This window comes from Carica papaya, chromosome 2 (assembly GCF_054855325.1).
Source record: "Carica papaya isolate Zhongbai chromosome 2, ASM5485532v1, whole genome shotgun sequence".
In the NCBI taxonomy this organism is placed as follows: domain Eukaryota; kingdom Viridiplantae; phylum Streptophyta; class Magnoliopsida; order Brassicales; family Caricaceae; genus Carica; species Carica papaya.
In genome coordinates this window covers 23,002,070-23,014,849 of record NC_142310.1, presented here as the reverse complement: position 1 = coordinate 23,014,849, position 12,780 = coordinate 23,002,070, and the positions used below count along the sequence as shown (strand labels likewise).

Below are 12,780 nucleotides of genomic sequence, written 5' to 3'. Positions count from 1 at the left end.
AATAATTTGTTCCGCTGCATACAAATTTTATCATGCACTAATAATCTATTTTTGTATCTGACACTCTTATGTCTTAATTAGCATTTGGGATGTCACAGATGGTATCAAAGTAGTTGCATGGACTAAATCCCTTACAACTGAGGCCATAGGTAGAAAGACGTTTAAGATATCTGGAAATATAAGTCATCTTTTCTAAATTAGACCACCAACTCGTATTTTTTTTTGTAGGAATGACGTAAGGGAGACCTTTTGTAGAACGTACCAAAAGATCCAAGACCTAAGACCATCCAACCAGGCTCGAGTTTATTGAACTATTATGAGCTATCCAAGAATTGACTACTGCCGTAGGACAAAACCAAGCCAACCTTTCTCAACACCCTGCCCCAGAGTACCGAATAGTTGAGAAGTCCATCACTCACAACATAGTGAAGTTTAGGAAACTTAACTCACCATACTTTGAAGATGGCCCTGACCCCTTAGTAGCTGAAGCTTAGATCCTGCAAATAGAGAAGCTTTTCTCTGTCTTATACCTAACTAAGGAACAAAAAATCCTCCTAGTAGCCTTTATGTTCAATGGTGAAGCAAAACACTGATGGTAACTTAAGAAGGAAGTCTTGCCTACACCTATCACCTAAGAAGTTTTTATAGATCCATTCTTTGATAACTTTTTTCCAACCTACGTTTAAGAGAAGAAAGAGGAGGAATTTCAAGACTTCCACCAAGGATATCTGACAGTTGCCCAATATGTAGCCCTATTTATCCAACTGTCTAAGTTTGCATCTCTAATGGTCATCTCTGAAAGTCTTAAAAGTAGAAAGTTTCTAAAAGGTCTTCATGCTGATATCTATAACTAGGTTGTGATACTAAGACGCAGGTCATATGTAGAGGTGCTAAAATATGCCCAATTAGCCGAAGATCTCATCTCGGTCAGGTACCAACGTATTGCCTGGGTCTGTACCCAATAACAACAACCCCAATAACCCAGAAAAACATTGCTAAACCAAGTAAGTAGTCACCCTAATAAAAACCCAAGTTGTCCTTCCCCCTGCCCTACCTCCACCTACTAGACAACCTATCCGACCTTCCCAATTGTGTCAATATTGTGGTTGCTCGCATGGTGATCTACCCTGTCAGCGTATCAATCATGTCTACTATTAGTGCGGAAGCACCCAATATCTTATAAAGGACTACTTTCAGTGGCCGAAAGATGTGGTCAGGCCTGTAGTCCAAGGTTGTGTGTCCCATCTAGATGAACCCAGTACCCTCCCCACTTCATACTTTATATTCATGATACTTCTGTCAAATCTTTAATCGATACAGGTGCTACTCACTTTTTTATCTCTTGTGTATTTGCTTGTAAATTTGATATAGGCCTAAACCTTTAAAAGAAATATTAACTGTAAAAATTCCCTCTAGGGGATTACTAAAAGCTCACTATGTATATAAAAATTATAAGATAAAAGCTTCAAAAATAAAAGTACTGATAGAATTAATACTCTTAAATTTTTCATGTTTTAATATTATTCTAGGAATGGATTGATTAGAAAAATATAAAGTAATTATTGATTATAAAAGTAAAGTTGCAATATTTTCTATCCCTAAAAAAGAAATAAAAATCTATTTCCTATTTTTTTTCCCCTAACAATTGAATAAATAGGAATATGGATGTTGATCCTACTGTATATTCTATTCCCATTGTTTGCAACTTTTCAGAAGTTTTTTTTGTCGAACTACTTGATTTGCCTCCCCTGCGATAGGTAAAATTTTCTATTGAACTGCTACCTGGAACCCAATCAATTTTGAAACCTACATATCGCGTGAGTCATGCTGAGCTCACAAAACTGAAAAACTAGTTTTTCGAGCTACTTGACCAGAAGTTTATTCGCCCTAGTCACTCCCCTGGGGGTATTCTGGTATTATTTGTGAAAAAGAAGGATGGCTCCATCAGAGTATGTGTGGATTATCGAGAACTCAATCCAGTAACAGTAAAGAGTAAGTATCCCCTACTTTGAATCAATGACCTTTTCGATCAATTGCAATGAGCCATGATCTTCTCAAAGATAGATCTCATATCGAGATACTACTAGCTGAGAGTCAAGAAAGAAGATATTCTAAATACTACTTTTCAGTGTAGATACAGTCTGTACGAGTTCAAAGTGATGTCGTTCAGATTAACTAATGCCCCTCATGCCTTCATGGATCTTATTAACAGGATTTTCCTACATGTACTGGATTAATACGTCATCGTGTTTATTGATGACATCCTAATATATTCCAAGAGCTCAGAAGAACATGCAGTCCATCTGTCTTAAGTACTAGGGACACTTTGTCGGAATCAACTATTTACTAAACTTAGCAAATACTCCTTTTGGTTAGATCGAGTTTTCTTTCTCGGTCATATGATTTCGAGTGAAAGAGTTTTCATGGATCCGGCCAATGTTGAAATAGTGATCAACTGGAATTCGCCTACTAATGTGGCAGGGGTACGTAGTTTCCTTGGCTTAGTAGATTACTATTGGTGATTCATTGATGAAGTTTTTAAGATTGCTACTTTGTTGACTCGACTCACTCAAAAGGGTGTGTCGTTTGTCTGAAATTATGAAGGTGGTGAAAGCTTCATGGAATTAAAACATCATCTTACCTCTGCTCTGGTGTTGATCCTCCCTGACAACACTGGAAGATTTCAGGTCTACTGCAATACATCTCATATTGGCTTGAGATGCATTTTGATGCAGCATGATAAAGTAGTCGCTTATGGATCCAAACAGTTAAAAATTCACAAGTGGAACTACCCTATTCACGACCTGAAGTTGGCAGCCATTATCTTTGCCTTGAAGATATGGTGTTATTACCTGTATGGATAGATCTTTAAAACTTACATTAACCTCAAAAACTTAAAGTACATCTTCTGCTAGAGAGAGTTGAACATGAGACAGAGACGCTAGATAGATCATCTGAAGGACTACAACTGAAAGGTCATCTACCATCCCAGTAGAAAAAATATAGTCGCTGATGCATTAAGACAAAAGGAATCTGTAGTGTTGGCCCAAATCTTAGCCTCCAGTTAAAAGTTAGTATATGTTATGCAATCACTTCGCCTACTATGGCAATGGTATCTATCTCGCTCATATATGAGCCTTGCCTAATCTTTTCATGAAGATTTGGGAAGCTCAGTCCATAGATTAGGAAATTACCAAAGATTTGAGTAAGTTTTTTTCTAATGCGTTTCCTGCTTTCAGACTCTCACATGATGGGTTGTTTAGATTTTGGGACCAAATTTGAGTTTTCGTTACTGTCAGGATGAATGTTCTTAAGGCTACCAATGCCTCCAAACTAGCCATCCATCCTAGGAGTACCAAGATGTACTAGGACCTGAAATACCAATACTGGTGGCCAAGAATGAAGAAGGACATTGTTGATTACTTCTCTCGATGCCTTACTTGCTAGAGGATTAAGGCAGAACACCAGAAATCCGGTAGTTTATTACAGGGCCTCCTGATTCTAGAATAGAAGTAGGAGTATGTAACTATAGATTTTATCATTGGACTACCCTGTACCTGTTTCAGTCGTAATGCCATTTGGGTCATCGTTGACAGACTAACCAAAACTGTCCATTTCTTACCCATCAGGAGCACTAACTCCACCAGCAAATTAGTTCGCCTTTATATCGATGAAATTGTTCGACTTCATAGTGCTCCCTCATCCATATGTTCAATCAAGATCCTCGATTCACCTTCCATTTTTAGGACAGCTTTCAAGAAGCTCTTGGGTCTGGATTATACTTCAGCACCACTTATCATCCCTAAACTGATAGAGTCGGAACATACTATTCAAACATTAGAAAACATATTCCATGCTTACGTCCTCAATTTTAGTGATAACTGGTGTGAATATCTTCCCCTGTGTGAATTTATTTATAATAACAGTTATTATTCAAGTATTAACATGGCTCCGTATGAAGCCTTATACATTAGGCATGTCGTTATCCCACTTGTTGGAGCGAAGTTGGAAACCAGCGTCATTTGGAACTAGACTTCATTAAGGAGACTATTGAGAATGTCGCAATCATCTGTAAGAACTTGATTACTGCCTAGAGTTACCAGAAGAGTTATGCTGATAATCGTAGAAGACCCCTGGAATTCGCCATTGGAGATCAAGTCTTCCTTAAGCTTTTTCCCTAAAAGGAAAAAATGTGGTTCAGGAAAAGAGAGAAGTTGAGCCCTCGTTATGTGGGACCTTTTTGGATTGTAGAGCGTATTGGACCCGTGGCATACTACCTTATTCTACCTCGAGAATTTGCGGGTCTACATGATGTTTTTCACGTCTCCATGCCCAACAGGTACTACCCTAACACTTCTTATATCATTCCTCATAATGAGACGTAGGTATAAGCCGATATGACCTACGAGGAACTCTCCATAGAAATTCTTGATTGGACTGAAAAATTTTACACAATAACGCGATCTCCATGGTGAAGGTGCAATGGTAGCACCATACTCCAGAAGAGGCGACGTAAAAGTTGGGAAACGAGATGAAGAAAAAAATTTTGAACCTTTTTTAGACAAATTTGATGGACCAAATTTTTTAAGGTTGGGGGGATGTAACACCCTGCTCACCACCGCGCTAAATTCTATTTAGAGAATCCCTATTTATTCGGATCTTTAGGCCACCTGAACTCATTTAAATTTATTTCGCAGCCTTATATCATAATTTGTAATTTTAATTTTATGTCGATTTTATTATTTTATTTTGATTTTATTTAATTTTAATTTTTATATGTTATTATTTTTATTTGATTTATTATTATTATTATTATTATTTTAAAATAATTAATTTTAAAAAAATGGAAAAAAGGAAAAAATTCCACAAGAAAACACCCACAAGAGAGGGCCACCCGCGCGGGCACCGCGCACAGTGCGTGTGTGACTAGGCGCAGGATGTGTGCTAGTGTGTACGTCCCATCCGCGTGAGGCCCCGCAGTCCTGTGCGCGCGGATAGAGCCAGGTGTTGCGCACTTTGTGCGTGCCGTTCGCGTAGTCGGCTTGCACGGATAGGCCTGCACACTTGGGGCCTGCCTACAGTAGGCCTGCACGCAATGCCCTAGTGCGGTGTAGGCCCTACGCTTGGTAGGGTAGGGCGGCGCCTGCAGGCTAGGCCGTCAATGCAAGCCGACCGAGTGAGACACACATCGCCTTGGACAGTGTGTCGTCCCCCTCCTTGGGCAGTGTGCCATCGTTTAGGGTGTGCCACTGCTAGTGGACGAAAATTTTCCTCTATTTTTTTGTGTCGCATCAAATTGATCCTTTTTCATTCAACACACTCTCTCTTCATCGAATTTCACCAGTTGACGCAAATTCGACGGTCCCCATTTTCTACAAATAGAGACCCTTCCTCCCATTTTCTCATTACTTCTATTTCATTTTTCCACCTTCTAAGAGTTTAGAGAGAGAAGGAGTGATATAGAGAAAAAGAAAGAAGAAGAGAAGAAAAACAGTGTAGAAAAACTTTAAGGTTTTGGTAAGAAATTTAGTATTTTCTTAAATGTCTTAAGAAGTATTTCTAAAAAAATTAAGATAATGAATCTTTGATTTTTCGTGATCTGCATATTCTATGTTTAGTAGTTCTAATAAAGTGAATTTGTTTTGATTTCAAGCATGCTCTGTGATTTACAGGCACTTGATAATTTGCATGTAAACAAAATAATAAGAATCTAGTGATGTTATTTGGAAAAAAAAATGGAACGAAGCCTGAATAGTCCGAAATATGTATCTGTATTGACATGCATAATGCATCAAGTGTCTCGTTAGATTTTTTATTTTTGAGGAGTATCTGTTTCTCTCTCCCCCATCTGGTCTGAAAAGACGTGAAATGACTGCTCTTTATGGATGATGGCGTACCATCTGACTAGAGCGGTGACGTGAATATCTGTTAGAGGTCATATTTGGCTAAGTACTATGTGGCTATAGAATATTTGATATGACCACTATGGTCGGTACGGTCGTGGTAATAGTCGTACTATAGTTTGGCAAGTCGAAAATGTGCCTGAGCAAATTGTTGTTATCTATATTTGATATAGTCATTCCACATACATAGTCGGAAAATTCATATCTACCCTTAAAGATGGAAGTTGGAATAACTTTGCGAAGCATAACAAGAAAACAAACTAAGCATTTCATGATTTATTTGATTTTTTTTATTGTTGAGTATGATGTTTGATTCAGATTGATGTGACTATGACATGATATTTTCTTAATAAATAAAATTATTTTTATAAGGTAAGATAAAACTCCGATGTGATTTAATGGTAAGCAATAATGAATAATTATTCACCATTTAAACTTTACGATGTTATTTAAATATTATTTTCCTTACTGAGCATATGAAACTCACTCTTTCCATGCTCTCCCACATGAGGAAGATAGTGAGAAACTGTTCGTTGATCTACCCTTTGAAGTTTATGAGGATCTTGTGGATTCATAAACCTTGAGTGCATGATTGTTCATGCACTCTGATGAGTCCAATAACACAATAATAGAAGTGACCATTTTTGTATTTTGATATTTTGTATTTTGTTGTCACTTCTGGCCTCAATTATACATACATATATATATGTAATTGGAGCTCGTATATTTTGTAAAGGATTTATGATAATTTGTTCCGTTACATACAAATTTTATCATGCATTCGTAATATGTTTTTGTGTCTAATACTCTTATGTCTTAATTAGTATTTAGAATATCATAGTGTAGGAGTTAAATGCATATAGGATTTTTTTACTAGATCAAGATGGTTTCATCCTATTTGATTAATGAACATTGTGTTCTATTAAAAGAATAGAGATGACACTAAAATAAGTTTCAAGAAAATGGTGTCAATCTTTAACAATTACTGAATTTGATTTTTTTTATTTTTTCTGGAGTTTGATAACTATATTTTAAAAATATGATAGTAGAAGAATGATCTTGTTTCCTGAATGTGATGATATTTAAAAAGTTAGTATCCAAATTGCAATGGCAATGAGATAATGTAAAAACATAAGATTGTTTTAGTTCCAAACTTGTTCAAACCTAAAACATCAATAAATACATGATAATGATAATGTTATGAGTAGGGACAACAGAAGGTCGGATTAGAGATGGGTTTCACAAAATTCGATCGTAAATGTAAACTAAAGAAACTAGAATTTACTCCAAATCTAGGATAGATCATAAAATTATATTTAATACATATTTTATGAATTTTGGTTGTAATTGATTTCTATAGTTTCGAAATAACAAATATTAAATATATTGAAGCATGATATATATCAATATTTATATAATGTATATTTAGTACATAAAATATCATATATTCAAAATATAAAAACATAATATTTCATACACACCCACACGAAGTGTATTGTTGGAGTCGGCAGATTTTGCACATTAAAATCTAAATATGATCGGCTCTGGAATGTTATAATTTCGAAAATTTAATTAAATCTTATAATTTGGAAAAGACGAAAACGTTAATATTTTATAATGTAAAAGAAAATCTTGAATCTATATATATATATATATATATGCAGAAATGATTTAAATGCACAGGGAAAGAGAAACCAGATTTGAGAACCCAATTGAATTGAGTTGATGGTTTTACCTGAGACTGTGGATAATAAATAACAATACAACAGGCAAGCGACCATGGTTTCACATTTTCCTACTTTCTCGGCTTTCCTTTTTCCCAAACTTTATGTTTATGCCCTTAACTTTTTGTATGTTTCCACTCATAATCCCCTCTTTTCTTTATTTATAATCTCTGCTTTTAATCAAACTATATTTGTATTTTCACCCTCCTCAACCTTTGTAGTCGCATTTCATCACCAAAAAAACATTTTCTTTTTCCTGTTTATTCAGTAAGAAAAAGGTAAGGAATGAAACACACACATATATATATATATATATCCTTAAATCATTTTATTTGACTAGTTATAAAATAGTAAAAAGTTTTATAATCATATTATTTATAATGGTATATCATATTCTTTTAATTTAAAAATAACTATACACTTAAAATTTAATGTAAGATACACACCAATCACAGAGAATAGAGATATAATTATGATTGGAAAAGTTAAAATCCTTGAGACTTATATATATATATATGCATGGGTTATTAAATTTAATAGTAGAGATATAATTATTAAATCTAATTGCCAGTTAGAATAGATGGGTCAATTTGGCTATTTTTGGGGTAGAAATTGAAAAGGATGATATGAACAAAATTATTGTAATATGCATGGGTACCAATGCAAATAATGGAAAAGGTTCCGGTGTTTGACGAAAGGAAAATGATTTCTTAAAGCTGGCGTCGTGACTTGCTGTGTTGGCGAACTGCTATAAATATTTCAGGTTAGGTCATAGGCAGTCCTCTGTGTTCTCATCAGAGTTCAGCGTGGCTACTTGAAGCTGAGGCGAGACCGTAAGGAATCGGAGTGGTGTTGACGATCTCTTCAACAGAACTCAGGTTCTCCATCAGTACTGCAGTGAATATTTAAGTTTCCTGTTTTCCCATGTCTTCTCTGCCTTCTTGAATCTCTGATGATTCTAATTCGTACGCTAATTTTGATTTTGATTTTTTTTTTTTACCTGCATTTCTCTGTTTAATTCTAGATTCTTGACGATTTCTCTTCTGCTAGTACATGAATCCCACCCTTTCTATTCAAGTTTAACCGTTGTTGTCAGTCTTTTGACTTCGTCGTCTATAGTTTTTGATGAATAGTGTAAGTTGTGATGGTCCCGACTAGGGTTGAATTGCCAGGGATTCTATTCTTTGCTGATACTTTGAATTTTAACACTGCGTTCCGACAAATGAGTTCTGCAGAAGCTTGAATTCCAAGTTCACGTTTTGTCTGTTTATAATGTGGATAAAAACATGTATTTGCAAATAAAGATGGTGATTCGTACAAATCTTATTCATTCTGATATTATAACTTTATCTAAGACTGATACAGAAGAGTTTCGTGAGTCATCTTGATCATTCATTTTATTTTCTGGATGTACCGTATTGTTGGACTCTATTCTGATATTTAAACACAAAAGAGTTGCTTTTTTTATCTTTTAACTTGGCTATTTTGTCTAGAAATTCGCCACTTAATATTTTTGCTTATAATTATTCGGTTGTTTATCAAGGGGATTATTTTACTTGCGACTCATTTTTCTTTTTTTTGGGAGATCCCGGTGCTTGGTTTCCATCTAGTCGAGTGGTAAATTCCCCTAGATTTAGTTTCATCATAAGAAGGCTTTTTCAATCAAATAGTTCCTCTAGAATAAGTGGGGTGAAAAGTAACCTGGAATATTGCTCATCTTTTTCATAAAATAAGAGTTTCCAAGAGGAAAAGCTTTTATTTCTCTCATTATTTGAATATTTTAAACTTTCTTCCATCATTTTGGCAGCTTAGTGTATTTGATGGACAAGTGCATTTTGCACCTAATGAGCAAAGACACGTCTTTTCTTCTGTTTCTGAATCATCTTATGATCTTTTTTTTTTTTTTTTTTTTTTTTTTTTACTAATCTTGATTTATGACTATTCCTTCTATATCTCAGAGTAAAGGCGCCTGTAACTGGACTTTTTGTTTCTTCCTTCTTATTTCTGCTTTATTTTTACTCATATTCAATTTATATGTTGGAAAAATTAAACTTGAAATAGTGCATTTTATATCTCAGTTGGTCAAATGTTTCAATATTTAGGTGCGGATGTTGGAATTTTACTTGAGAATTAGACTAATATATAATTGTACTAACAAGGGAAAATCCTTTTTTTTTTTTTCATGGTTGTAATACTTACAACTGTTTGGTTGGTGCATATTGTAAACCACCTTATTATATATGCAGATACAAAAAGTTGGCTTCTTTACTGAAGAAAACAGTAGTCTTGACCATCTAAAATTCGACTTAAGAATTCCATTTATTATCATTGACAGAAAGAGAATTGCACTAGAAGCCCCTGCTTGAGTACAAAGAAATTGCTCTGTCGACTACAGTAGTTGTTACAATGTCTCTACTTTCAAAATTACGCTGTATCACTGTGGATGTGACCGGAACCCTCATAGCCTATAAAGGAGAGCTTGGGGACTACTATTGCATGGCAGCCAAAGCTGTTGGACTACCTTGCCCTGACTACAAACGCGTGCATGAGGGCTTTAAACATGCATACACAGAAATGGCGAAGCAGTACCCGTGTTTTGGGTACCTGGTAAAAATGCCTAATATAGTCTGGTGGAAAACTTGTGTGAGAGATTCCTTTGTCAGGGTAAGGTACTTCAATGACAACTTTACATTCAATTTGACCAAGTTTATTAGGTCATCAATATAATTGCATGTAATGGCCGTAGGAGGCATACTCGTTTGTGTAATGTTCAGGAAAGAGGCATCTCATTCTTCAATAATTTATATTTGATTTTTAGAATTCATGGCATTAATCCTGTTCTCTAATCTGGTATGTGTTTGCAGTTATATTAAAGATTCTAGACCCCTCTAGGATTTTACCTTCTAACGTATTTGGTTCCAATATGAATGCCAATCTTGTTATCAATGACAGGCAGGGTATGATTATGATGAGGAGACATTTGAGAAAATATTTAGACGTATATATGCATCTTTTGGTTCATCGGCACCTTATACTGTTTTCCCAGACTCACAGCCATTTCTAAGATGGGCACGAGAGCAGGGTCTAAAAGTAGGGATTGTTAGCAATGCAGAATACCGTTACCAGGATGTAATTCTTCCTGCTCTGGGCTTGAACCTGGTAAGCAGATTATAAGCTTTTTCACTTTAAGCTCTTGGTTTGATTTAGATACGAACTTTTCGATACAATACTTTTAGCACTAACAACTCCATGTAATTAAATAAAATGGTACAGGGATCAGAATGGGACTTTGGTGTATTCTCTGGTCTTGAAGGTGTGGAGAAACCGAATCCAAAGATTTATGAGATTGCCCTTATGAGAGCAGGCAATATTGCACCTGAGGAAACTCTGCATATCGGAGACAGCATGCGCAAAGACTACCTTCCAGCAAAGAGCATTGGAATGAAAGCATTGTTACTGGATCGGTTTAAGACCTCCGCGGTGGAGGATTGGAGACAAGCTGGCGCAACTGTACTCCCTGACCTGGTAACCGTCCAGGAATTACTTATTTCAGACAAGTTAACATGTTAAACTCTCCTCTCAAATTGGTACTTGCCATATTTTTACAGGCAGTATTCCAAATTTTTTCCATTCTCACAATTTTAATAGATTTGATATACAAGGTGCCGAGTTCTTTAGCTTTCACTTATTTTCTTCTCCCATGTTTTTTGCCCCCCTAAAACATGCATTTACTTTTTAGTTTTTACTTTTTTTAATATATATATATATATATTATAATGATTGAAAATAAAAATAATATTTAGAAAATGATAATAAACATGTCATATGAGTTTAAACATGTGTAAACACTCCCCACCCAGACCCAAGTTTGCATCTGTCTCCCTTCTTTCAAGCATCTCTCTCCCTTTCTCACATGTCTTCTTCCATGAGATATTTCATGACTCACATTTTTATGTGAATTAACAGCAGGTGACCTAAAGTTAAACACTGCTTTTATGGGAAATTCTTTGAAATTAAAAAAGCTGATTTTAAGGGAAATTGGTAAAAAAATGAATTCTTCTTGGAAAACCAGGCGAGAAAGTGGGAGAGAGATGAGAGAAGCAAAGTGCCAAAATATTATTCTTTGTTTTTGGATTTCAACACATGGAGGGATAGTTTTGTCATTTCACAAAATTTGATATGATAAGTAAAGTTTAAGTCTCAAAATTATGTAATTAAAAATAGAGGTCTTTGTTTGAGATTTCAAACAAAAATTAGGGTAATTTTATGTAATTTCTTTAAATTTATTAATATGAATTATTTAATATTTTTGTTAAAAATTAATTATGAAAACTAAAATGATATTAAATATATATTTAATATATTTGATAAACAGAAATAATATTTTTCTATTTATGAGGCAATAAACATCATTACAAAGAGCATTTTAATAATAATTAATATTATAATTATCCAACACAATCAAATACTAATTCTAACAAATCAAAGTTTCAAAGTGTAAAAAGTTAATAATTACATGTGTTGAAATCAAATGCAATTATAAAAGTAAAGATAATTAAGGAAGATGATAATTGCAATTATGATTTATGGAGGTTCAGTTGGCAATGTTATATCTACGTCCTTCATCGAACAATCTATTTGAGATCTTTTTGACTATTTTAAAATAGTGTATAATTGTTAGTTTAATTCGATATTAGTTCATCATATCATATATATATATATATATATATTTTTAAAAAAAATATTCAACTAAAAAAATATGAATTAAAATAAAATTGAAAGAAAAAATTGTAACATCTTAAATGTTAATTAAAACATATGGATATCAGATACAGAAATAAATTAAAAGTGCATGTAAAATAAATGTATGCAGTGAAATAAATAATTTCAATCACTTACAAAATAATAATAGAGTGTGAAACACTTACAAAATAATAATAGTATATATAATATTAAGACAAAAACAAAATTAATTACAAGATTCTACAAAATATAGATTCATCAGAGTGTGAAACTACTATAGACTCATAATGATTCACGGATCCACGGGATCTTTAAAAACTTCAAAGGGTAGATCAATGATCGGTTTCTTACTATCTTCCTTATCTGAAGGTAAGCATGGAAAGGGTATGAGTTCCATGTACTTAGTAAGA

At 34.3% G+C, this 12,780-nt stretch overlaps 1 protein-coding gene across 2 annotated transcripts; it reads left to right on the top strand.

Annotated features, from left to right (window-relative positions):
• Positions 1 to 8,365: 8,365 nt before the first annotated feature.
• LOC110817451 (Haloacid dehalogenase-like hydrolase (HAD) superfamily protein) lies at positions 8,366 to 11,311 on the top strand. 2 transcript variants are annotated; one of them, XM_022045996.2, is made up of 4 exons: positions 8,366 to 8,505; positions 9,963 to 10,291; positions 10,580 to 10,786; positions 10,901 to 11,311. In XM_022045996.2, the coding sequence occupies exons 2-4, from the start codon at positions 10,034 to 10,036 to the stop codon at positions 11,195 to 11,197; spliced, it is 762 nt and encodes a 253-aa protein (XP_021901688.1). In that variant the 5' UTR covers positions 8,366 to 8,505; positions 9,963 to 10,033; the 3' UTR covers positions 11,198 to 11,311. The 2 variants fall into 2 exon arrangements, with proteins under 2 accessions (XP_021901688.1, XP_021901689.1); XM_022045997.2 differs by having other exon boundaries at positions 8,369 to 8,505; positions 9,874 to 10,291.
• The last annotated feature ends 1,469 nt before the right edge of the window (positions 11,312 to 12,780 follow it).